This window comes from Apteryx rowi, unplaced genomic scaffold (genome assembly GCF_003343035.1).
Source record: "Apteryx rowi isolate R43461 unplaced genomic scaffold, aptRow1 scaffold_480, whole genome shotgun sequence".
NCBI lineage: Eukaryota > Metazoa > Chordata > Aves > Apterygiformes > Apterygidae > Apteryx > Apteryx rowi.
The window spans coordinates 213,788-241,224 of NW_020450739.1; the positions used below are offsets into that span (position 1 = coordinate 213,788).

Consider the following 27,437-nt stretch of genomic DNA (forward strand, 5'->3'; position numbering starts at 1 on the left):
ATCACATTTTGCAGTCAGATGTTACCCATGTTGTGCAAGTGGAAAATGTAGCAAGATGAGTAAGAGAGAGATTGCTGCTTCCCAAGCTGTGTCACTTCCTCCCTACTCACAGCAAGTCAAGTCTGGCGTCGCACATCCCTTCCAGAGCCGCTTCTCCTCTTTCCATGACTCATGAGCCCACGAGGCTGATTTCCAAGGTCAGTTTGCTGCCAGTACCTGAATTCATTTGCTCCAAGTAGGAAAAAGAGATAAAACCCAGAGAGAATGCACTGGGAGAATCCTTTGCACACCAAAGTCCAACAATGTGCCACACACACATATCTTTGATATTTAATTCCTTTCCAGACTTAGGTAGTTGTCCATAGAGAGTCCTACCATAGAGGTAGTTGTCTTCCATAGAGGAGTCTGTCCTTCTTGCATTTGTCTCTAAAAGCAGTAACTCCTCCAGACTGATGTAAGCAGAAGGAGCAGACTTTGCCCTCTCCCTGTGCAAATCATGCCTGTCCAAGCCCTCAGACAGACATTTGCACACAGGTTGCACTGATGCACTGCAATGCAAATGAGAACACAACCATTCCTGCCTCTTCAGGCTATCCACAAGTGGCTTGGTGGCAGTGATGCCATTGAAACAGCATTACCAGCTCGCTGACTCCCTTCTTTGCAGGGATCAGCTACTGGCAGTCTGAGGTCAGTTTAGCCTTCAGTACCCATGTGGCAGTGTAAGACTCGGTTCTCCTCACAAAAAAAGTAGTGCAACAAAAGTATGAGGTGCAGTGAGCATCACCACACCAGTGAGCAAAGAGTAATGCGTGATTTAGTCCCTTAAAACCTCCTTACAGTTGTTTGTTTCCTAGAGCAAAAGGTCCAAAAGGGCAAAGTCTACTGTGAAGTCGGCAAGGTGGTGTGAGCAGCCTGAGCTCTGCATGGCCTAACACCTTTTGGATGGCCACAGCCAGACTAGCACAGACTTAAGCTCTCCCTGGGTTTACACCCTGGTTTAGACAAATCCTGGTTTCCTCATACAACTCTGCACTGTGGTGCTTGCCATGTTTCTGTGTCTCTGCCCTAGCACTTGCCACTGGTCAAGGAGCTCAGAAAGGATATGGGGGGAGAAATCCTCCAGTGTTGGTTCTTCATGCTGGGCAGTGTGCGGGGGGGGGCATACATGAGAGCATCAGCCAAGGCAATAATAAGCAGGGAGATACAGGACAACCTGATTTTCCGGTGGTGAGTGCTGTGTTCAAACACAAGCTGCAACTCATAGTGCTGTGGAGTGACAGTGGGTCCGTGTCCAGGCTCACGCTCCACAAGCAAGGCTCATCTGGAACACTTGCTTGCTCCTCTCCTTCACCTACTGCCGCAACTTCAAATGAGGTAGTTTCATCACACCATCCTGACACTTTAGAGCAGGAAAAAGCAGCACATGGGAAATGATAGGAAGTAAAATTACCTATTTCCCATCACAAAAGCCACAGAGGCACCCAAAGCAGCCATTGATGATCTGAAGAGAGGCCAGCACCATCTCAGCAGCGCTGATGAGCAGCAGGATGGAGAACAAGCAGACGTTCCAGGTTACGATGCCCACAGGCTCCAGGCAGGTGCTCCAGAGACTCCAGTCATACAGATAATTTTTAGTCTGTATGGAGATCCTGCGCAGGACAGTTGGAGAAGGTCAGCTGCAAAGGCTGTCTTAAACACTGGCTCTAGCTTTATTTCTGTATTTGGCAAAGGCAGCTTCTGAAACTAGCCTCCCAAAAGTCAGGAATCTCATCTAATCTGCCTTGCCATTTTGGAAGGACATTTTCAGAGTCTTGGAGGTGTACTGAAAACTTCCACTCCTTCACCGAAGGTTGGGCACTTCATATTTAACAAGGACTATTTTCTCCAAAAAGGTCATAATCTATTTCAGTTAAATAGGTGACCAAAGGTGTCAAGACACTCCACTGGCATTCTTATAGCCTTTGTTCAGATTACAATTTCACTAAAGGGTAGCTTCATATTACATTTCTGTCAGTCTCAGACCTGCCTTGGGCATTTCCCATCCTCAGCCCCTCTTTCTCTCCATCATCCTCTCCACTGTGCTGATACCACCAGTCATAAACGGGGTCAGCAGAGTGATTGGATGAAAAACATCATTTAAAAAAAAATCTAAAAGATGGAGACATCTTATGCTATGTTTGCCATAAACAAAATTAGGCTCTCTAGAGTTCACATTGTCTGAGTTAGAGAAATACTTCCCTCTATCTATGGAAAAAAACCTGAACAGGTAGAGACCAGTCCTTTTGTGGGGAAAAGGCCACCTGCCTTAGCAGACTGTGAAAACAAGACAGGAAATAGGACCAGTGACTTTAATCTCAAATTCATCCCAGACTGCAGCCCCTCATGTAAGCCCACCAGTCCTGCTTGCCATAACCCTGATTTAATTAGCAACAGAATCATTAGGTTTCCCCTATGCAAGGTGGAGACACTGAGATCACAGGATCAGGGCTGGCTTTATCGCAACAATTTAATCCCATCTGTGTTACCTGGTGTCAAAAGTCTGACTGTTCGGGTCCAAGAAAGGGTAACCCCAGCGGGGGCCGTGGCCATGCTCATGGATGGAGGTGTTGTACAGGCAGAGGGGTCCATTGGTCAGGCCCACCCCAGACATGATGAAGCAGGCAGCAGAGCCCAGCAGAGCCAGCTTCGATAGCACGACGGAGAGGAACGCCTGCAGGGCAAACACTCTGTCTCAAGTCTACTCTGGAAGGTGAGAGTGCCCAGTGGATAAGCTAGGTGGGGGTGGGTGGATGTAAATCCTAAAAAATCAAAATACTTGATCTAGCCCTGTCTTGAAACCACCTGTTCTGTACTCTTTAGACAGGTGGATTTGAAAACGCAGTTGAGGAAAGGGTAGGCCATGCAAAATCTGTGAAGTTTGCTTAAAGAACTAAGGGAGGAAAACTCCCCTTTCTGCCAGAACTACACCCAAAGAGGCACAAGCCCCATGGATGTGATGTTTAGCACAAATCCAAAGTTGGGTTATTCAGAGAGTCCGACAAAAGTTGGCAGAGGACACAGCAAGGTGAGGGAACCTGCTAGTGAGCAGGCTGATGAGGAAAGGTTCACAAAGGTACTTGTTCAATGCCCACATACCCTTTGCTTCTGGAGCCATGCTGGCAGCTGCCCTAACCTTTGGGGGCAGGACTGATCCAGGAGACTTGCTTAATAAACATTGCACGAGGACTTTTGCATATGGCTGGGCAGGAGAAGGCTCAGGGAGCACATGGGCACAGTTGCCCCATCCATGCTGCGCTGCCAGACTCCTAGCTAAGAGCTTAAAGCTGTCTGTGGGCATCTGGGGCACAGAGCTGCTATTTAATTTGCCTCGGACACACGCTTCCAGCCTTCCTGTCCCCAGGGCAGAGCACTTCTGTCCTCTCAACCTCCCAGCGCAGGCAGCCATATCAACTGGCAGCTTTCCTTCCTGCTGCCCCGCAAAGCGCCTGGGACAGCTCTGGCGCTGCACGGTGAGGTCAGCCACGCCAGGTGCTGGCGGAGCAGAGCCCTGCTTCGCTGGAGGGCTGGGGAAGGGGCACACAGGCTGGCAGGCCTGCTGCCCACTGTGCCGCAGCCGGCCGCAGCGTTGCCTTACGTTCCGACGGGTGCCGCAGTCGGAGCAGCCAGCGCATCGCCACCCCACGGCTGTGATGTGAGTTGCTGCCAGTAGGACCTGCAAGAAGGAAGAAGTGACTCAGAACAAATGGGACAGCCTGCTCTGGCCCTTCCTCCCCCATTTTGAAATCCAAGCCTTGCCACCTTGCCTTCGCCTCATGCACTGTGTGCTGTTACAGTCCCGGTGTAAAGGACATGGCACTCCGGAGAGCTGGGGGGACACTCCTCTCATTTCATATCTATCTATCTGAAACAGTCCAGTGCTGGGGCATATCTTGCTACTGGGACAAGGGTTTTGGTGCTTAATGGAGCAAACGAAGCAAAACCAACCCCATAGTGTGCCAGTGTGGCCCGCATTTGGGAGGGAGCCACCAACTCCCTCTTGGTGGGAGCACAAAACCAGCGGTTTTTCTGTATGGAAGTTGAATCCCAGTCCCATCACCAGGGCTTTGGCAGAAAGCCATGCACGTCACTTTGCCTTGAGACACAAAGGGGTGTGGGTCCCTCGCTCCCCTGGCTTTGGGGCAGCACAAAGGTCCCACTAGCCCAGCATGCTGCGCTGACAGCAGCCAAATCCAGACACCTGGGACGCGGCAAGGAAGTAGGGCTCCCAACACCTTTACAAGGGACACGCCGCAACAACAGTCACGGAGAGTGTATCTGACAGCTGCTGAAGGGATTCACTCCAATCTGCACACAAGTGAACAGGAGCATTCAAGAAAGGCCAGTTACTTCAGCACAATTGTTGTTCCGATAATCTTGTAAATCTGAGGTATAATTTTTCCCTTTTTTCCTGAAGGCTGGATAACCCCAGCCAGCACTTCTTGGGCTCAGGGCAAGATCTTCTCCCCATTATTTTTGGCAGGAAACTGAGGCACAGAGTGGTTTGTTGGCCCATCTGGGCAAGGAAAGTCTGGGGCTAGGACTGGAAGCCAGACCCTGGCATGTAYGAGGCACTATGGTAACTGGATTGCAAGCCCCTGGGGTAAAGGCTCTTGAACACACACACACATTCACACAGGGAACGTGAAAACCACACTACTTACAGTTATTCCTCCTCCCCAGATGCCTGGCACCGCCTTAGCCTGCTTGGTGATGTGCCCGTCTGCCAGATACTTCCATGCCCAGCCAGGAAAGAGGAGGAGGATGTTGGCCACGATGGAGAGCATGCCCAGTGTCAAGAGGCAGGGGCCCACAATCCGAGTACACTTCCCTACACACATGGCCACCCTGCACGGGGGCAGTGGGGAGAGGAAAAAAGGAATGATCCGCCTGCGGCCCTGCAACGCTCCAGCTGCAAGCACAGCCAGCCCGTGCCAGCCACATGGAATGACTGCGTGCCCCTTTGCTTGCAGGCCTGGCTGCCCTGCTGCTCCCCAGCTCTGTGCACCATCTAGGGCCCATTTCAAAACCACGAATGGACAGGAGTGTATTGGTTATTGCCTCAGCTGGCCTTTAGATCGAAGCCTACCCCACTGCAAATGCCTGGCATTTTTAGCTCTGAATGCATAAGGACTGACTCAGGAGGCACCAGAATTGGCGTGGAAGTCCTGACAGTGAAAAAATGAACTCCATGCATTTCCTTTCTATTCCTCACCGTTCACACTCATGCCTGCTCCAACATGGAGGAGCTGTTTATTTCCCCTTTGCCCCACATGGTTCATGGGCATTTTATGAACACCTTTTGGGCAATAATCTTTCAAGGAGACCAAGAGAGAGCAAGGGGAGAGGGAACTACCTTCTAACACCCATCTGCTAACATCCCCAGGGAAGTTGAGCTAGCAGGGGCCAGTCCCCAGTACAGGTGCTCAGGCACTGCCCTTATTTGAGAGTAATTTCAAATGGAAATGTACTTTTCCCATACTGCAGCTGAGGTATGTCTGTCTGATATGGGACACAACTTCTCATGTATAGCGAAGAAAATATTCAAGGCAGCCAAAATAACCTCTTCCTGCTCAATGACCAGGGTTATATTTGTCATTATGCAAAGATTTTTAAAAGCAAAAAGGAGATTGTTGAAGACAAAGCAGAGACATCAATAAAGTGCAAGGAAGAGGACATCTAAATAACTTTATGAAGAGATACCAGTTCTCTTCATTGCACTATATCTATTAACATCAATCAACTGCCATTCAACTGTGTTCTTAAGGTTGACTTATTTTATTGTAGAAGTAGAAGCCCAAATTTAGACAAGAAACAACCACTAATATTTTGCTAAAAGGATGACATGTTTTAAGACAAAGGCAAATACCTGCATCTAACTGTCCTTGAAACCTACACAACCAGCAGAAAAAAGCACCAATAATTACTGCAGCAAAAAACATGAAGTCAAACCAAGATGAGGTTTTTGGTTTCTTTAAGCGTTTACAATGGACAGGAGGAAGCCAGAAAAGAAACAAATAAATTAGACAAAGACCCCAGGGACAAGACTCTCTCTTAGCCCATTTGTAAAAGGCCATCCATAGGTTAATGGGAGATGATGTTGCCACTATATTAATTAATAATCATAATCAAGCTAGCAAGATAGCAGCACTCCATCTGATAGATCTCCAGTTGCTAGAAATACACCAAATGCTAACTGAATCAAATAGAAATTCTCTCCTAGCTGTGCAGTTGAAGGCATGTTTGTTAGAGGACTGGTCCTACTGTAGGTTTGAATATGTTGAAACTAATTAAAGTTAATTAAGGAAAGGTAACCGTGTATCATTGGGCAAGACATTCAACTCTTCTGCTATTTTAATAAGTTATCAGTTCACCTAGATGATCTTTAGCCAGCTCCACATGATACCTTGTCATTCCTCTGTAAAATTAGCTACTTTACTTACCAAGAGGGGGGATGTCCTTAAGTAACTTTGGGACCACTTTAAACCACCTGTACTGCCATCTTGCTACTGTCTTGAATCTACTTGGCTTTATACCAGTTCATTGAGATGCAAAGCAAAAGGCCCAGAGTTAAACTAACAAGCAAACTCATTTGCCAGAAGATGCCACTTGAGGCAAGGTTATGTGGAAGATTCTCCAGGTTTCTTCTACCCTGTGCAGGTGACATTTGTTTTTGTCTCAGATTTTGTTGATTTTATGCTGTTCTCCCCTTTAGTGGTGGCTTCTAACCTACTTTGCACAAATGTCATGAATGTGAAGTTACTCCACATGTTGGCTAATTTATTTCAGAGTTGCTCTGGATTTAGAGGAACAGAAACTGCATGTTTGTTTCCACCATAAGAGCTGTCTCACAAATACTCATGCATGGCACAAGCAGGATTAGTAATGGAGAAGAGCAGCTCAGGCTGCACATCCAGCCCACATACTGCCAGAGAGGTTGGGTAGTACCAACCCAGAGGCACTGTGCACTGCTACGTACATTAAAGATTTGGCATGGGGAGTAGCAGTTCACTTGGCTAACCTCAGAGCATTTACTCCTAAGTGGAAATGGCAGCAATGGTACACTTCTATCTGAGGGCAACTTTGCAGGCAAGCCACATTTTTAATGAGTGGGATTCAGCATCCCCAGGTGGGTTCCCCTGAATAACACCTGCACACACCCACCTGGCTCATTCAGAAGCCTGCCCATCCGGTTCTGCTGCCTCCACTAATGCTGGAATCCCTTGCTGCTGGCAAAGCCTCCTGTTCAGGGAGGCATCGAGTCCTGCCAGAGCTGAGCTCAAGGAGAGCAACATCACACTGCCGTGCTGCTGCTCCCTGGGAATACGGTTAGTGCCCTCACCCAGGGGAGCCTGCCGACCCCAGCAGGCTATTCAGGATCCTGCAAGAGCTCAGCATGTACAAACAGGATTACAAAGCTGTTGTAATGGTTCTGCTGCTGTAACTGCAATGCAGAGTGGAGAGGATGTAAGCCTGGGAATCCCAATGTGGACCCCAGCTCTGCCACCTATCCTGGAGAGACGGCTTCAGCTTCATACCTTCCCTCCCACTTTCTGTCTGCCTTGGTTACAAGGAATTTAGGGCCTCTCACCCTTACTGTAGTCCCATCCACAGTCTAGGGGCTGCTATTTTGGAGGACCTTCCAGAATAACTCTTGCTCCTCTGGAGCTCATAGAGCAGGCTTTTCCTGTCCTCCGCCAGGACTCTCCATCCCCTCCAATACTGCCTTCTTCTTGGGGAACCCTCCTCCCTTGCTCCATGGCCACAGGCAGCACAGAAATACCATAAAAATAACCAGCCAACCCTTCCAGCCACAGAGCAACCGTGATGCAGCAGATTGCAATGCAGCCGCATGGCTTCCTGGCTATCTATACAGCAGGATGTCTGCAGGACCTCTGAGGAAGGCAGTAGGTCTCCTTCTATCAGGAAGCTCTCTTTGGCTTGCTGCCCCTCCAGCACTCCCCTTGAACAAGGAGCAAGTTCTATGTTAAACGGTTTCTTCTACCTCAGGCACTAGAGACAGACAAAATCCCCTATAAGGGAAGAAAAAAGTGCAACTGAACCAGTCTCTGTTAGGAGACTCAAAAGAAGAAGATGCCTTTCCTACCAGCGTGCCTCCACAGCTAGTCAAAAGCAAAAGGATTTAACTGAAACCCAGGGAATCTGTCCTTCTGCTTTCCTGGCTTACCTGGGAGGAATGAGAGGGAGCAATGCAGGAGGAAGTTGGCTATGCAAAGCTGGCAATGTCTTCCCCACAGACAGGCTCTCGGAGTGACTTGCTGATTTTCCTCGGATAACGTGCAGAGGCATCACCAATAGGTGGCTATTTATAATGTCCTAGCATGTGCTCCATGTCTTCCTCATCTGCTCTGAGGTCCTGCTCATTCTCCACCCACTGCGTCAGTCATACGCCTCACCTCTCCYACACAGCAGAGAGCCTGAAAGGAAGAATGACTGTCTTTTCTGAATAAGGCAGCCTCTGCCATCAGCGTTGCATCTGATTTCCTTCTCTAAGCAAGAAAGCTGTCTCTCTGGGGGAACTAAGTGAGAACGCAAATGAATGTGGAAGCCCATGCAGAATGAGCAATATAGAACCTGCTCCCTAACCACATCATGCCCCAGCAGGGGGAAAGTATCAACCAAGTGACTTGCAAGAAAACATGAGTGATCTCCACTCCACAGTGCCCTGTTCTCATAGTCAGGAAGCTGATACAAGTCCAGCATGGAGAATGAATCTTAGACACCAAAGCACAAACCTCTTACTCGAGTGGAGCCTAGTTGTCCTTGAACAGTGGACCCCAAGGTCAATGAGCTGGTGAGCCCAAGCAGAAGGACCAGGCGAGTACTGCTAAGACCATACTTCCTCACCACAGCTGCAAGTGTCCATGCCATTCAAGTGCCAGAGTTACTGCATTTATTGTTTGGCACTGTGAGAATATTAAGCCTCACAAGCATCAAGCTCCTGTCAACAGAAAAAGAGCCTCAGTCTGCTGAGTGCTTCTCCTTCACGAAAGGAATATACTGTCCATATAAATGCAGGGAAACACACAATATTCTTGCAAGAAGAATTTGCACTTCATCTGGGAGGTATTTTAATCTTTTGCTTGCAAGAGAATGTTGCTGTTAAAAAAAGTTTAGGGAGAGCTGTTCCAAATCAGTATTTCACTGAACAAAATGAGTTTACCAGACATGAAGGAGAAAAGACATCTTAAAACTTCTGAGAGTTGTAGTTCTAACAGTCTGAAACTGCTAGCCCAATGCTTCATCTTGAAACATCTTTGAGTGAATCCCTCATCTTCTAAGCATTGTTTACCTGCTTCGATGGATCATAACTTGACACAGGACAAAACTGAACCATTTTATTTTGACAGCTATGGCTTTTTCAAAAAAGCTCAAAAATATGGTGAGAATAAAATACTAAAATAATACAGTTTATTGATGGGACGCAAGGCTTACACATTAACACTTACTGTTGTTGTTTACRTTTTAGAGACATCATCTAATTCAGGGCACAGACTGTACTTCTCCAGCCCTTCTTAAAGAGAATATTAATATCCGGAATAAAATGGATGCTAGCTTGCAGATTCAAGCTCTTCCAGGTATTTTGTAGACCTTTAGAGACTTCTTAAAAGATCTGAGGGATCCCAGATGAAGTGGTTACACGAAAAGTTTTCTCCTTCAGGCAACTGGATATTCCCGCTTACACAAGCTGCCACACTTGCTTGTAGTTCACACATTTTCCAAAGCATTTGGGTTTGGCTGGTGCTGGTGAAGGTCAGACATGGCGGTGGTTGCATGGACATCTGGACAGGATTTGCATTTGGTGGTCTGGCATGGCTTCTCTGTTCTTTTTTGGTCTCCCAAGAAGTTTGCTCTCGTGTTGGATTGGAAGCAGGGAGGAGTTGCCTGAGAGTGATGAAGGGGAAGCACGAGCAAATTTATCTCCATGTGTCATCTTTTTTCAGTACTGGCTATAATTTAATTCTTATCTATAACATTTCCAATGCAAGGTGAGGATGACACATGTAGTAGCTTTCTATTTGTGCTGCAGTTTGTAGGTAAGTATTTGAGGACCCAATAGGATCAACCTGGATCTCTCTCCTTTAAGGACTTCCACTCTAGAGTGAAGATTGCTTTTCAGCTGGTGAAGAAATTTAGCTAATGTTTTCCTCAGACCAGATGTGATATTGTCTGAGGGCTTGGCTGTATAAATTCAGTCCACTTTCCATGGTTATGGGTTGATGTGCAGTACAATGATGCATCACCATTTGCAGGGACTCATTTTTAAGGAAGATGGTGGTGGCTGATCTTTCAACATGCCGACATGGTGTGACAGAGGCTGCAGAATACACAGCTATGTTTCATGGAGAATTTCAGTCCAGAAGATGATTCCTGTGGCTTCAATTTGCTGATGCAGTTATCTAAATACTCTCTCCCTTCCTGAATGTGATGGATGAAAAGGCTGGTATGCTGGGGCTATCTTCAAGCTTTCATCTATCAAAAATGAAGTTGCAGTAAGATCTCTACACTAAAAACCTTTCTGACAATCTCAAATAAAAGCCGTAATGCTGACACAAGTAGGACYGCTCAAATAGCTCTGGCCAGAAAATTTTACCAGCGTGTCACCAAGGTCCCAGACACATGACATTTCCTGAGTTCTTTCCAGAAATTTTGCTCTTAGGCTGCTCCTCCATCACGACTGCCTCCTAAAGAGCACAAGGAGATTTTGAGTAACCGTGGTGTCACAGTCTGGCCCACACCACCTTCTCTCCTGGAGCAGGGCATTAATTCATTATGTGCCAACCAAGGGGATGCCCAGGCCTGGCTCACACATTGTCTGCATTGCCAGTTTTGGTATTGGACCTGCGATGGTGGAGAGTGGCACCACTTTCAAAGGGCGTAAGCAGGCCATCATGAGACACACAAACTGGCAGTGACTGCTAACTGCCTGGGAAAACACGCTAGAACAAGAGCCAGCAAAAAAGTCTCCCTGTTTTCCCCAGTTATACATAACTCAGCATTTTCCTAAAACAAATGAAATAAGTGCTCAGAGGCTCACAGATTACTTATGACCGATACATGTATTTGACTGAATTCTTTTTTATAACTGTTTATTAAATATTTAAGAAAAATCATATATTAAACCATGTGTAAAGACTTAAAACACGCTCTTCCTTACTAGCCAAACCAGACTTTAAAAGGATTCCTACTTTATGGATCCTTTTAATTAATAGGATTAATAGGAGGTACATCATTAAATAAAATACTACTACAGATTTCTTTTACATCATTTCTTTTGGAACAACTTGGATTGTCTGTTCATGGAGAACTTTCTCCTCTCTTCTCTGCAGCCCACTCAAAATGCTATAAATGCTATTGTTTTGCCATAGCATCTACATCCTCTGTCAAGGGCTTCTTCTATCACATTACACCTTATTTCCCCTGTTGAGCCTCTTCTCACTTTTCCCCACAGGAGGGAGCACAGCAATATTTTAACAAAAGCCAAGACTCTTGCGTGACCACAACTTTGAGAGACTTTAACTAAAACCCAGAGAAAGCTGAGAGAAAACAGGAGATGTCACTCCTCTGAGAATTAGGTACTTACTGCAAGGAGTTCATCCCATTCACCACCCCGAACACAGCGCCATGGTAAACCTTGTTGTCTTTTATTCCCAGGAGCAGAAGCCGGGGGCAACTGCACTCAACAAATGGTAGCAGGAGGCATCACTCTCCTCCTGGTTAGCAAGCTGTGCCCACAGGAACACCTTTCTCCATACAAGAAGCAGTTCCCCCCCCGGTCCCTTTGGAGATCATCTCACCTTCTTTTCTTCACGGCTGGGCACCTCAGCTGGTTCCTAACTCCTGCCCTTCATTTTCTTGCAGATGTCCCAGCTTTCCCTCCACGTGTTCAAACATGCCCTGTTACATATATCTCACACACTGGTGATAACATTTAGAAAGAGCTGTTCTTTCTGGATATTTTTGTTATTGCAAATCATCAGCTGCTTTCTGACTGCCAAATAGTTGTAGGCAGGCAGGAGGGTACAAAGAGCGATAAACCAGGCACACCAGCTTTCTTGTGAGGCTGTAAGGAGAACCGAGAGACTACTTTAACTGATCATTGTTGTGCTAATAGTTTCTGAACTGCGGGACCAGATGGATGGCTGCTTTTACTGGATGACACCACTTCCGTTATGAGACCGAAATTAAGAAGTCCTATCTGGCCTGCTCATGGTTGTGAAGTAGACACATGCATTGTGTCTAATTCACTGCAATGTGTGCATTATGGAAGCTCACACTTTTTTGCCCATAGAGAAAGTCTGATCATAGCAGCTCCAGGATAGGAAGTAATATATACCAATATATACCAATATATAATATATACCAATACCTTTAACAGGAAAGGGGACTGGGAGAATGTAACCTCCATGTCTGAGATCAGGAGACAGGGAAGTTGTAGTACAAAGGTTGGCAAAAGTGAGACAGTTTTTCTGGCTGACGAGTTCCAGGCAGTGCTAGTGAAGAGGAATGTTTCTCACTGGAGTGGACCACACCATATGGGTGGGGTTCTTGGGCTGTATAAGTAAAAGGAAGAATCCTAGGTTTTGTTTCATGAGAAAAGCCCCAGTTCTTGACAAAGCAGAAGGAAAATGAGTTTTGTGGGTTTGTCATCAGAACTATACTATTTGGTGAGCGCTGCCACTACCAATCTTTGCTCAGGAAAGAATTGCAGTCTGTATCCCAAAGACAAGGCTCCCTGAAGGTACTCAGGGTGCTCCCTGACAGATAACAGACTCCCCACTCTTTCCAGCACATACAGGCACACTGGGGGAGGCATTTGGCAGCACCTTCCAGCCATGGAAACCACCAGCCCTCCTCAGTGGGAATCAGAGGATCCATGGAGCAAGGCAAGTAGGATTCTGACCAGGAAAGGTCAGACTCCCAGCCTGGAAAGCTGATGCTGAACTGGCAAGCTGAACCCACTCCCTCTTCATCCTTTGGTTCAGGGTGCAATGCCTCGCAGAGCGCTCGATACCAGCCCCTGCCAACTAAGCCTGGGAAGTCTTTCTCAAAAAGGAGAGTTTGGAGAAGCTCCATATTCCTCATGGATTCGTCATGAGAACCTGAGGCAGATCAGCCACTTGGGACATGGGGGTGCCCCTTCTGCAAGAGGCATAGCCACAGACATTGAAGAATAAGTGCAGCCATGCATTAGCCTGGAGGCAGTCCTGCTCCAATACAGTCAACAAACAGGAACTAAAGAGCTACCTCTAACCACCTGACAATTTATAACCCAACTTGCTCGCCTAGAGTAATGCATATGAGTAGTATTTGCCAATGCATTTCAAAATGGCTTTTCCTGTTGTCAAATCAACTGGTATGGGAATCTCAAGAATATAAAACCTGCTCCAAGTGCACTGTACTGCTCTGTCAGGAGAAACAGAAAAGAGAGTTGGAGCTCTTGAGTTACACACACACGCACACACACACTGAACAAGTGATGCTGGATTATCTCAATGTTGTTTTTCTTCAAAAAATAATCTGGAAGGAGCAGATTATCCAGACAACATGATGGTTCCTTTGCGAGAAAAGATTACCAGCATGTAAGTACCCCTTTTATTCTTAAATAAGATGGATAGGTCTCTAAAAAGTAGACAATAGTAAAACTGAAACATTTTCAATGTCAGACAGCTGACAGCAGAGAATAATCCAATTTCTCTTTTCTCTTGCTCTCTCTTTTTTTTTTTTAAACATAGAATGAGAGGAAGCATTTTTCACTCCACTGGAAAAAAATGTGTTGCAACTTCATCTTGTGCCCTTTCTACGTCATGGCAATCTGAGCTTCCTACATTGCCAACATATGATCTGGTCAATCATTTCCCACAGAAAAACCCATGCCATTCAGCATGAAGCATCAGAATGAACTTCTTCCCCAGGATTGCTGATCTTACACTTACGCCTACTCTAGCCCAACTCCAGAATAATAAAAAAGGGCTAATTTTAGTCCTGCATAGGAGGACAGCACAGCTTTCTGAGTGGTGTGAGCAGTTGCATGTCCTCCTTTAGCACAAGAACTTAATTACGGAAGTGTCAGTAGGGCAATTACATTCAAAACAGATTACTGCCAAATCACCAGGCCAGGGTTGTCAAATGTGTTCCCATGAAGAGTGACTGTGGCTTGGCAAAACACCCCTCCTAATTTCTTCTCTGAAAATGGACCTCCATTCAACCAGCAATGGAAAAGATACTGACTACTTATGTGTATGGTAACAGTTTCATGTCGCTTTATCCCAAAGCACTGTGCTTCTCCAATCCATGCTTTGTACATCAGATTAGACAATGAATCTTTCTGAACTTTAAGGTCAGGGAGGCTTTTCTAACTACCGCGTCTGCTTTCTCTCAACCATGTTCTTCTACACTTTGCTTCCCCAAACTCCTCTGGGGTTCTGGAAATTGCATGGCAGGTTAGGTTTTTTGGGTTGCTGAATAAATGAGATGTCTCCTATGGAGGCTTTCTCGGCTAGAAGCATGCTGTTCCAAACCAAGTGCCACCTTGTTGCCATCCAGAAGATGCTCAGTATGATTCAAAGGTTTCTCCCATTGGTCTTTGATAGTATCTGCAAGTCTATTTCTACCACAATCCACTAGCTAGAATGTTTCCAAGAACAGGTGAGGACATGTTCACTAGAGGTTATCCTTCTAGACAAACACTGTGCAGAGTTTGTGGCTAGAAGTCAGATTTAAGAAATACCAACATTGCACTGCTAAGGAATATTGCATTTAACTTTCTTACAAATTTCACCTGAAATTACTTCAGATGAGATAAACCAACCCAGTTAGAAGCTGGAGTCTCCGGGGCAGGGGGAAGAGAGACAGAGGCAGAGACCTTATGAGTCTATTTTGTAGTATTTTCTTGACCTACAGACTGTGATGAAAATGGTGAGTATTTCTGACTCAGCCAGAATGGGAAATCTTTTTCTAAGCCAGACCGGAAACAATTTGAAATCAGGCTGTTTTCCAGACTTGAGAGGTTGGCAAATGAGTCTTCCTCACAGAAATCAGAATAGTCTGTGTCTTAACATAGTGAGACAAGAGGTGCACATGCTGAAAACGAAGGACATGCAGAGAAACTCACTTGCAAGACACCACTGAAAAAAGTTGGCTACAGAAACAGCTCTTTCTCCCAGGCTCCATTTTAGGTTACTGTCTCCCAGGAAGGATTTACCACAGAAATCGGAAGACCTCCCATTTGAAACCTTTGGTTTTAGATACATCACACCAAGCCAAGCACCAAGGACATTTTCACTCCTCTCAACTACATTTTGGAAATGAGTTATGAGCACTGCTTTGAGGTTTTATTTAGCTTGACTGTTGACAGATAGTCACCCTATTCTATACTTTGGAGAGTTCAAACAGGGAAAGACTGGGGCAATATCATTTTAATGGAGGTCTACTTACATTCTGCCCTCATTAAAGTCGGGAACACAAGGACAACTTGAGATCACAGTCTTAAGTTTTTTCCCCCAAGTTAATTACTTCACTGTACCTGCTGAATACTTGTCCAGAAGGGAGTACACTCCCGGCACAGAAATACGGTAGTGTTCTTGGTAACCACCAAATAATGAAATGCTTGCAGAGTTGGATCCCTCCTGTCTTCTCAAGTAAGCAAGCAGAATACACTCAGCTCTCTGGATAAGACCAACCCCTCCCCTCCCCCCCAAAACCCCCCCCTCAAACTCCCACCAAAACACCAAGCAAAAACCAAACAAACAAAAAATAAGGAAGCCGTAATAATGACTTCCAAGAAGGTTACTGCTGTTTCTTGTGAGGCAGTTATGAAATGTCTCAAGGAGCCCAAAAGAGAATTAAAAAGGCTAGAGGCTCCATCTCGACAATAAGTATACCATGAAGACGTTGAGGCTTCAGAATAGCAAGCCATATTCTCTGTTCTTCCATGAGGAGGGAAAGAAAACAGGAACAGCCCTGCCTCTATTTGATTTTCTGAACATAAGGGTACTATTCCAGAGGTTCAACAGAAGGTACACAGCACTGAGACCTATTCTGCCAAGGCAAGATTTAGACCACTAGCAAAGGAAAAATAAAAGTACCTAACCTGGTAATTATACTAAAAATTCAGATACACACAAACAGGGAACTCAGTCTTGACTTTCCTTCCTTCCACCCAATATACTTGAGGGAAAACTTAGAAATTCTCCACATAACACAGGGACACAGACTCTCATTAGAAATAAAAAAAAACAAGCAAAAAGAAAACAAGAGATGAAGAAAACTACTGAAAACAGTTTGTTTTATTTCCAGGATCAAATATTACAACAGGACATTTACATATATTTATAAAAAATGCAGCAGTTGTGTATATAGATCAGAGGTTTCCTTGAGTTTGGTCCCTCCCAGCACAGTGAGCTGAAATCTTCCAAGTTAATTCTCTCCCTCCTCCCACATTAAGTTGCATCATTGAAGGAAAAAGTCACTACTGTAAAAACTGACAGGCAAAGTCATAATTCTGAAACTGTAAGTTCATCAAACAGAGGAAACAGACTCATTTAAAAAAATTATCTATTCTATAGTCTGGTGTCTCTGATTAGGCACCACACTTCTGAGTTGAGTTTTACCCAGATTTTCTTCACATAAAGCTGTCCTATAAAATAGCACCTCATCCCCTTCCTCCATGTACTTTTACTATCTATCCTTCTATATCTTAAAGTCTCAGCACCATTAAACAATCAGTTACAGAATTGCTCTTCTCTGTACTGCAGACACTCACAGTAATTAATGACAGTGACCAAATCCAGAACTTCTGCAATTACCGGTAATATAGTGATGTAAAAAAAAAGTTTTACTGAGGCAACTTGAGGCACTGATGTTAAGTGCCACATTCTCTGATTAAAAATATATATGTGTGTGTGTGTATATATATATATATATATATATATGGCTATATTTATCAGGGGTGGACAGACACTAAACCTCTCACAGCCAGGAAGAGATTGGAATAAAAGTCATCCTGTACAACATCACAGAACATGTATCCATTAACCTCACAGTTCAGGAGCAGATAGCAGAATATAACCAAACTACAGTAAGATCTTGCACTCAGAGAAAAACTTTACAAGATGATCCTTACAGAACAGTAAGCAACAGCATGCATAGACCTCAACAGCCAGGGATCAAAAAACCTGCAGGTTAAGCCAAAACAATGGCTAAGGGAATCTCCAACAATATAAATGGCTGATATAGGGGTCAAAACTTGCCCTAGTATTTAGTTTTGTTTTGCCTTTAAAGCAGTAGTTTTTCCATTTAGAGGAAATCATTTCTGAAAAAAAAAAGGGGGGGGGGGAAGGAGGATGCGTTCAAATCTGTTAAAACTGCCAGACAAGGCACACCCAATCTTCATGAGACTGAGCCTCTACTTTTCACCTACCAAAAGTACCTCCATGCAGTCCCTCCCTGTCTTTGCATACAGTACTACCTATTTATTACTAACTTGATACAAAAGGGATTAAACAAGAAGAAAGTAGTGAAAGTTTTCTAAAAACTAATTAAAAAAAAAACAACCTAAAAGCTGATTTAAGATGAAGGGGTAAAAATATAGTAACAACTGAAATGACATGCATCTTGCCGTTCCCAAGGGCATTCCTGCATGGGGTTCTATGTTATTCCTTTCTTTGTGTGCTTTTAAAAAGAATAACACATTTTATGCATCTTTACCATTTTTGGTACCCAACGAAATGGAGGCCAAGTGATGCTTCCCTGTCCCTCCCTGCTCCCAAAAGAAAATGGGGTTTTAGTTTAATCCTTGCTGTTCTCGAGTTCTTGTGAACTCACTGCTCCAGCCCTAAAAACAACCTCAAAAAAGCAAGGAATTAGAGGCCCAACTACTGGGGACAGGGAGTATGTGCTCAGAACTGGCTATAATTAGCTGCCCACACAGACTGCAAACAATGCATCATGCCCTGCGTAACAGGGCAGCATCAAGCAGCTGGGTTCAAAAAACCACTGCCCAAAGACAAGGCTTGTTCTTCAAAGAGCTACTGCGTAAGCCATYATACGCAAAATTAACTTTTTCAGTTGAAGTTATGAAGATCTCAAGGAACGCGTAACAAATCTTTTGTTTTCAATAGCCAGAAGGTGTATCAAACAGCAAGCACAGAATTATGTGGAAGTTTCCTTAAAAGCATATTAGAGAAGCCAGGTCCTTCAGCAGTGAGGTTTATTTATTAAAACATGTACTAAAAAACCAGCTGTCTCTTTCTGGTTGTAGCAAGCATACAAACCACAGCATCAGTGTAAGYTGGTATGACCTGGTATATAATCTGACAGCTATTTAATTTGGTACTCTTTAAAAACTGTGTCTATGAAAGTAACTGAATACAGAAAATGCAAGCTACTTGCAGCAGTTAACAATGGACTTGCTTTACAGAACGGGCGTGTTCTTCTTCTGTAATAGTAAGGTAGCAGACCTAGTGACTTCCAGAAAATATGCTGATGCATAATCTTAATTGCTGTTTAAATCCACTTATGAAAAATGTTATCTTTGGACACCTTCTTTAGAGAAAACTAGAATTTACAAGGCCATTATACACACATATACACACACCCTTTTAATATTTAAACTGTCACTGTGTCTGATTTATCAAGAAAGACAATACACTTCAGTATATAAAGGTCAGAAGTGTAAAATCACAGACCTTAATTCAAAGCTTACTGAAAGTAATGCAAGCACACCCAGAAACTTTTGACCGAGCCTCTATCTGCCCTCTTTATGCCAGCAGAGAATATTGTAAGGTTGAAGCCGGTCAATCAGCTTGACCTAGAGCACGTTATTATCAGGAAAGAGGAGAGCTGAGATCCTTCTCCGGGTCTCTGAAGGACCACAAGTGGGAATCCAGCAATATATATGCCAGCAGCGCCTAGCAGAGAAAGCCAACATTCATTTTGCATTCTGTTTCTGAATATTGGTTGTAACTGTGACTATTAACCATTAGCCACAGTTAGATTACATGAGTAACTAATGCTACTAGAATAAAAACAAGTTAGATGAAGGGCATGTGCAAAGAAAATTTCCTCTGTAAAAAGCAAGAAGCATGACCTTGAAGCACATTAGTTCTATTTAGTTCTCTACCCAAAAGGTAGTGACTTGCACCGTTTAACTCCATCTCTGCTCCACTGAATTCATGCCAGTTCTTGCAAAACAGCATGCAAATTAAGGCCGAAAAACACCCATAAGAAGCTACAAAACACAGTCTTTGAGGGATTACTTGCTTTGTCCTTCAAACTTCACCTTCTTTTGCAATTAGAGGCTTAAGGCGTTTTTCCAACATTTTCCAAATAGTTTGTACTTCATATTTAATATTTAGAAGCAATTGTGACAAAGGCTCTTTTTAAATAGCGCCAAACTAGCTTACACCTTTAACACTTACAAACAGCTGCATGCATAACCCGGTTAATGTTCTTAGCTGCATCCCTCAGGCCTGCAAAACATGCTGAAAGGGCTTCAACATGGATGAAAATCTGAAGAGGTTGGTGCTGTTTCTTAATAGTTTTCAGCCTCCACAACGCAGCTGACTGATGTGTGTGCTGTAGCACTGTTTTTATTGGGGATGGGGGAAGAGGGGAGAGGAATGAAGGGGAAGAGTAGTCACATGCAGGGACACTTCCCCCTTTTTAAAATTGTTCTCTGCCTCCTGATCGCAAACGAAAGCAAAAGAAAACAGAAAAAGAAAGAAAACACAGCATGCCAGAGAAGGAAAACAAAATCCAGGCTCAGCGTTTCTTGGGAAAAAGACAAAGTACCAGGAACTGCCAAAAATTCATTTGGATTTTATCCATGAGACAGAAAAAATATGCCATTTTCAGTGCTGATCTTCCATTTCACATTCTTATTTCCCTCTTAGGTTGTAAAAAGATTAATATTCTCCAAATAAAACCTCAAGAAATGAAAAGATTGTTTTCATTTTCCTAAAAAATGAAAGTGAGAGCATAAGTACTCCTAGCTCCACTATACTAGCAGCCAAAAACATTTGCCATGTTAGAGAGGCATATTTTGATGGATTAATAAACAACTTGCTGGAGTGCTTCAATGTACAACTTTTACTTCCTTGTGTAAGAGGTGACCGAACTGCTCTTGCATAACCAAAGCAATGAAAAGCTACCCTAGGGCTCCCAATTTTGCATTTGATCACAAGATGACCAATGTAAGATCATTCCTTTTCTTGCGGGGGGAGGCTTTCGTCAGCTAACACAGTCGATCAGCAACAACTCAAAAGAGAAATCAGCGGAACTGCAAAGGCTCCCTGCCTGCCTTATACAGAGAGGAACGGGGTGGGGGAGAACAGGAAAGGCCAACATACTCTCATCCTAGCTAGCCTGATGGACAAGAAAGGACTACATACATGTGTCGGGTAATGCATCCTATTGACAGCCCATCTTAATTTTCCTGTGAAGCCAGGAAGGAAGAAGTAATGAGTTTCAAGGCAATGCACACCAGAGGAAGTTATTTCCTTTAAATAGCTGAAGCTCTCTAGGGAGGCATTAGACCTACACAGAAGGGATTTCCTTCTGTCCTGCTCTCTCATATGTCCCAGTTATGAATTTGGGTATCCCAGAAACACAAAGGATCCTTCAGCCTAGAGGTGCCACTGCCACTTCACAGGCCAACTACCAACATTCCCCTTCCTCCACCGGCCTTGTAATTCACTTTCTTCCTAGTGTTGGGAAGCGGCCTCTGCTGACAGATCTCTTTACAGTCCAAAAATGACATCTGATTTCACAGCACTCACTGATCAGGAAGCTGCTATGGTATTTTGCTTTTCTGACCCCATATCTTGCAGTGGAATGCAAAACAGTTTTCACACAGAAAGGAAATTAATTTACATAATTTTATGATTCTATGTAAAACCTCAATTATGAGGTGGAGTACAGCTGTGAGCAAATATTAGCATAGGAACTGTCCTGCATACTCCATGATTTCCTACATTTAAAGACTCCAAAACATGCAGTCAAGTATGAAATTTAAGGCAAAATACCTGGAGAAGTTTTATCCTATAGTAAGTTTCTGATCACTAAGTCTTTTTCTTTAATAAATATAATTATCTGACAGTGTCATGTCATGAAGCCAGTGCTCCCTTACATGCTACGTGGAGCTCACTAGCAGAGAGAGCCTAATACTTCTTGTTGCAACTCATATCTTCTCCCTGTTTGTCCAGGGAAAAGTTACACTTATGGTAGGTCTTATACACATTTTTCTTCACTGCTGAAAAGCATGCTAGACTGAGTTCTTAATTGTAAATAAACACTCTGCTTCAACATTAGTCTTGAAGATGGCTGTGTTAATGAACTTTTATATCCCACTCTAATATCTGCTATAACACACATTGACCAACAGCTCTATATCAAGATAAAATACCTTGGCAAAATGGGGCAGTCAGCACTATCCAATGTACACACAGGATATGCCTGCACAACTTCTGATGCCAGCTTCCACAGGGGAAAGAAAACCTGAATCAAATAGGGAAATTAACTGCTGCTTTCAATACAACCTGCCAAATTTAAAGGTAATTCATTATAGATAAAGTTGAAAATAGAATAAAAAGCATCTGAGAGTTCACGCCACCTGACTATGAAATCTTTCATAATGCATTAACCCCTTCTATAGTCTGACAAGGCTTTGTATATGTTTTTAATATAGGGGACCCTGCCTAGAACTTGCTGTCCAGCCCAACTGCAGTCAGTGTTCTAAAATACCCTGCAAGGCTAATCACCTCTGGGAAAAAACGCACAAACAAAAAAGCCAACTAACTGTCAAATTTATGATAGGTGTTTTCCAGAGATTCTAAGATCTTTACATCATCCTACCACCTTCCATCATCATTTGTAAAATCCTGAAAGTAAATGGAAGGAGTCATTTAGGAGATGTGGGGGAGACAACAAATTGAAATGTCACCTACTCTTTTAAAGGGGTCAATTCTGCTAAAACAGCAGACATGCAGCTTTCCCTCCGGGCCAAGCAGTCAATTCCATATTGAGTATACCTGTTTGTTTTTTTTTTAAATCATGTTCACTAGCAGCATTTAAAGCAAGATGAAAATATGCACGCAGTATAGAAGCTTTTAAATTAGATGGGAGCAGAGCATCTTAACACAGCTCACCCCAAGTCCTTCCCAAAAATAAATTTTCTGCAGAGTGCTAGATAAGTGATGCCATAAGAAGGCTGTAAGGTTAATGGAGACCTTTCACGCAGAGAATAAAAATGAAGGTAGGACTCTACTAAAGATTACATTCTCCCCTTACAGAGGGATGACTCAGCGCCTTATCACACAGTATTTTAAAAAATAAATTAAACAAAACAGATTTAAGAATAGCAGCGAGAAGGGTATGTATGTTATGGCCACTCCAAGCCTCAGCATACCGGATGCACAGATTACCCTTTTATTTTATTCCATAAAAACAAAGGAAAGACATTCTTCCAAAGAGAGATGTTCTTCCCAATGCTCTCCCCAGGGCCCAAGCTGAGGAAAAAACCCAAACTTTGAACATTCTCATTTGGTCACTAGATGAGGAGGAGGGAAGAAGAGAGAGAAGGGCCAGCCAGCTGCCTGCCTGATTTCAGCACTGCAATCCTATGACTCTCAACTGCATATTTAATGAGTTGGTGTCCTAGGCAGAGAGGAGAGAAAAGGAAGGCTGGGAGAGCTCAGGCCACAGTGCTAATTCCTTTCCTGCACAAAGACAGTCTCTTGAGGACACAGGCCTGCCTCCTGTAATGTGATCTCATAGTCCAGGTGGGAGAGTTTCCTTCGAGGGAAGTTGGTAAGAAGTTCAAAGCGTTCATTGGGGTATCCTTTTGACTGGACATGCTTCACAAGAGCCTGGAGAGAAAGAAAGGCAAAGAAGTGCTGTTTAATTCAAAAATCAGAGGGTCTCAAAAATATCCCCCTCTCCTTAAAAAAAAAAAAAAAAAAAAAAAAAAAAGTCTGCAATCACAGAGAAAGAAAATCTTGAAATTTTGTATATAATATAGAAGCTTTATTAATTATCTAAGTTGGCCCTCAGGTGGCACGAATAATCAGAGAAGCTAATTATCAAGTGATTCCCTCACCTAACCAATTCTTTAAGCAGAAGGAAAGTATACATAATAGTACATTAATTTAAGCAAGCTGAATTTCACATTACACATTCAGGTCACAGTAAAATAGGTTTCCAGAAGTGCCCAAAATAGAAGCTCCCTCATTTGTTTAACAGACATTATCCCTACATTAAACCTAAAAGTCACAAAAGAAGTATTTTTCTTTGTCAGGTAACTTTGACAAAAACAAATGTAGTGTTTTTACTAACAGTCTAATTTTTTTCTTGCCTTCAAGGAGCATGAAGTGCTTTTTGTTTTTTATTTTAGAGCTCTTTTCAGTTTATTGATTTCTCTGCTTAAAATAGCAATCAGGGGTAGGATACAGAGAAAATTAGGATAAAGAGATATCAGCCTCACAATCAAATAACAGACACATCAGGAACAGCTAATGCCCACCCTACGTGACACAGATTTCCCAAGTTCATTGGGAAACACAGTAGATGAGAGGGTAAAGGATCTGCAGTAAAGTAGGAATAGATAAGGATAGAGAAATGGAGACTGGCTAAACACAGCAACGCAGCAAGACTCAAGCAGAAGGAAAAGCTACAGCTTTTTAAAGAGGGAAGAGAGAAAATTAGTATGTAATAAAATAGAAAGCATGAAGAAACAAGTTAGGGTGTCCCAGCAATATTGTTTACATAGCTTTGGGARGTAATCCGTGCCAGTGAATTAAGTGTAAGGAGGTAAATTAGCAGTATTAAACTTCAACTAATTATTCACCCAGCTTCCACTTGCCACTTAGCTGTCACTTCGGGACCACAGTGACCCAGACGGCTGCACAAAGTGGCTGCACAGCTAGCATAGGCAGTTCACATGCAAGGGGCTCAGGAGAGCGCATGGGTTGCTGTTCACTCTTGCTGCTTGTGTTCTGACAAGAAAGCTGGAAGCCATATGGTGGTGACATGACACAGGATGTGGTCTCCTGCAGCAGCCCACAGCACCGTTCCTAGTATTTCAGGGGCATTGGCACAGATGGAGCTCCTGAGGGGAGGTGTGGCTCACTCGTGATGGGGTGCAATGAGTGTGTGGTGCTCCTCCTTGAAGCTGAGAAGGATGGGGACCTCACCATGGAGGATAGACCCTGATTGAGTCCCTGAGCCATCAGGTGAAGGAGAAGAGGTCAGCAAGTCCTGCTGCATCAGGGAAGCTGAGCAGGAAATTGATAGGTTGCTAGCAGCAATGCTGTAAGGGCAAGAGCTGATGCTTTGTGGTGCAGACAGAATAGGATGACCAAAAGCATGATTCAGAGGGAGGACAGCAACTTGCAGGACAAGGCACCATGGAGGCTCATGACCTGTGGCAACAGGACAGCAGCTCTCCCCTCATCTGAAAAAAAAATCAGATGAAGAACAGGTATAAAGTCCTGGCAATAAATGGGGAGGACAAATAAGTTTCACTGGAAGAGACAACTGAGCCAACAGCTCCTGCTCAACAGATCAAAACCAGCAGCAAGAAGAACCGGTGAGTATTAATGGGTGGGGAGATGGCGAGGGGGGGCTCCGTCTGCAGAGGACTGAGGCACCCAACTGCCAAACTGACAATAAGTCACAGGAAGTTTGCTGCTTGCCTGGAACCAAGAGACTTCCAAGATTCATCAAGCCCATGGAATATTACCCCCTACTCCTCTTCCCACATTGGCACCAGTGATACTATGAAGTGTGACCTGCAAAAGGTCAACCAGGAGTACAGAGCACTGGGGCTAAAGTAAAGGCAACAGGTGCTCAGGTTGTCTTCTTGATCCCAATAGTCAAATGGAAGGGTGCAGGCAGAAGCAGGCTCATCACGCAGATCCACACCTGGCTGTGTGGCTGGTGCTGCTGGTAGGGTTTTGGCTTCAAAGACTGTGGGCTACTGGGATCCACTTAGCAAAAAGTGATAAGGACATTTTTGCCAACAGACTGGCCAACTTCCTGAAGCAGGCATAAGCATATGTGGAACAGAGCAATGGGGGCAGCTCCCACACTTCCCTCCAAGAGAAGGGGCAGATGGTGGATCATATCCGGTGTTTGTACACCAACACTTGCTCTCTGGGAAAGAAACACAAAGAAAAGGAACTCCTTGTGCAGTGACAGAGGTAATGACATCACTGGTTTACAGAAACTTGATTGGGAAGAGATGTCAGGAGTAACAAGAAAGGCTTCTACAGGTATGTTTGTAGCAAGTGCAAGCACAAGGAAGATGTAGGTCCGCTGCTGAGTGGACCTGGCAAGTTATGTCACAAATGGCATAAGAGGCTGATGTACAGCTTGATGCCATCTTCATTTCCGTCTTCACAGCCCAAGTCTCCATGCCAAAAAACAATGGCAAGCCACCAGTAGAAGAGGGCTGAGTTAGGCACCATCTGTAGAAATCGGATATATACACAAGCCTATGAAACCTGACAAGTTACATCCGAGGGTGCTTCAGAGAGCTGGCTGACTGCTGTTACCACAGCAAGGCCTGTATATAAGAAAAGAATTCCTCACCATGAAAGCAATTTAATGTTGGAACAGGTTGCCCAGAGAAGTGGTGGAATGTCACTTGCTGGAAGTATTCTATACTTAGCTTGACAGGGCCCTGGATAACCTCATCTATGACCATGCTGTCAACAGAGGGTTGGATCAGAAGATCCCTAGTGATCCTTTCCAACCTGGACTTTTCTATGATTCGATGACTGCAGAACAGCTAGCAAGGTAACTACATAGAGATTTCTTCCGAATTCATCAGAATGCACATACAAACCTTTGGGATGAGGAGACTGTCACCCCAACTACCTCTTTAACTTGGACAGCTCTCCACCAGGCTTTGCAGATTACAATGCCTGTGTCTGGCAAGTAATATAAGTAGGCAGGTTTCACTTCTTTTTTCAAGCAACAAGGGTAACTGCAATTCCTTACAGACCACTGTATTTAAAAATTCAGTGAAGCTCACTGCCCACATCTCCACTCAATTTTAAGGCCAACCTTTCCTACACACTTTATAACACTTGGTAAACAAGTTATTCAGACAACCAATCAGCTGCAGGACTGAGCTGCTAAACAGAGTGAAATCAGCTATTTAGTGTGTACCAACAGCAATGACTTCTACAAAAAGGCAGTTTTGCTTTACAAGCTAAGAGGAGTTAGAAAGGAAGACACAGGTATGAATCCAACTCTTAAGTGGAATCAAATAGAGATGCGTGAGGCTGGATTTTTTGCTTTTTTCTCTCACCACTCCAATTTCTTGCCTGGGGAGAAAAGGGTAACAGTAATATCGGAAGCATAAGCATATCCCAGAGATAACAGTGTGCAAAAAAGCCAGTCTTCATCAGTAAGAATGTAATGATGTAAAGCCTGTTTTCAAAAACATTCACTATTGATGGGAGAACAACTTATGATAATAAGTTAAAACTTCCAACGTGCAAAGGTCTCCTTAGATACTTTTTTTGCTATAGTTCTGGACAGCTTTAAAATGGAAGTGACATAAGGGCTGAAAAAAACAGCATGAATATGATGCCTACAAAGAAACGTCTGAGACTCAATCTTGATCTGTCTGAAACGGCTTTAAAAAAAAAATCAGATGAGGCTCATCACATCTTTTAGACATGACAGCACAAAAGCTGCCTGTTCAGCTCTACAAGTCAAAACCTGTCTTCACCTACAAACCTCATTCTACCTAAATTCTAAGAGGACTAACTGTACAGGGGACAATAGAAGGAACTCATGTGCTGAGATTAACTCCCTTAAACAGTGAACTATCACAGTCCATAAAAGGAGTCAAGCCAAAAGGTAGGATTATCAGAAATATACCAGTGTTACCCCTGTATTTCAAATAAATTCATTCTGTAACCATGGACCATGAACTTGTGCACAAACAAGTTAGTTACATATGCAAGCATAATGTAAGCATTTCAAAAGTTCGACATGTTTAATAATACAACTACAGTTGTGTTTGCTTTGGAACTTTAGCAGACCTTTCAAAAAGCAGATAAGACCTAAACGTACACTTGAAAAGATTATACACAGATGACTGCTAAGACAAAACAAGAACGAAAGTCTGAGAAAGTAAAACTGGTTCCTACAACGATGGAGTATCATTCTTAGCATCCTTCAGTCTTCATTTCAGCACTTAAACTCCAGCCTTGAGACCCTGCATCTGGCACTTCAGGCAGTCTATATCCTATGGACTTACGCTTGGTTTTGAATGAGCTGATGGTGTGACAAAAGCAACATTTCTTTTTTTACTCTTTCATGCAAAAGAGTAAGAATGGGAACACGAGCTTGAGACAAAGTGTATT

At 43.8% G+C, this 27,437-nt stretch overlaps 2 protein-coding genes across 6 annotated transcripts in view; both read right to left on the minus strand.

Moving 5' to 3' along the window:
• Positions 1-84: 84 nt before the first annotated feature.
• TM4SF19 (transmembrane 4 L six family member 19) lies at positions 85-4,877 on the minus strand. The gene is made up of 5 exons (XM_026078590.1): positions 4,701-4,877; positions 3,635-3,712; positions 2,545-2,710; positions 2,395-2,402; positions 85-1,636 (listed from the first exon to the last, which is right to left on the minus strand). Exons 1-5 carry the CDS (start codon positions 4,875-4,877, stop codon positions 1,451-1,453), a joined length of 615 nt encoding a protein of 204 aa, XP_025934375.1. The 3' UTR covers positions 85-1,450.
• Positions 4,878-16,318: 11,441 nt separating this feature from the next.
• UBXN7 (UBX domain protein 7) overlaps positions 16,319-27,437 on the minus strand; it is a 33,849-nt gene continuing 22,730 nt past the window's right edge. For 4 of the 5 annotated variants that reach the window (XM_026078550.1, XM_026078549.1, XM_026078553.1 and 1 more), the window contains one exon: positions 16,319-22,925. In XM_026078550.1, the coding sequence (XP_025934335.1) occupies positions 22,764-22,925 (162 nt within the window). In that variant the 3' untranslated portion in view covers positions 16,319-22,763. The remainder of the gene's footprint in view (positions 22,926-27,437) is intronic. The other variant, XM_026078552.1, reaches the window with a different exon arrangement.

Excerpts from the sequence above, each read along its gene's own strand:
- TM4SF19 (XM_026078590.1), bottom strand. The coding sequence starts at position 4,877 with ATGTGTGTAGGGAAGTGTACTCGGATTGTGGGCCCCTGCCTCTTGACA. Across the intron at positions 3,713-4,700 it reads TCTGGGGAGGAGGAATAACT|GTCCTACTGGCAGCAACTCA; the intron begins GTAAGTAGTGTG and ends TCCTTCTTGCAG. Across the intron at positions 2,711-3,634 it reads ACTGCGGCACCCGTCGGAAC|GCGTTCCTCTCCGTCGTGCT; the intron begins GTAAGGCAACGC and ends TTTGCCCTGCAG.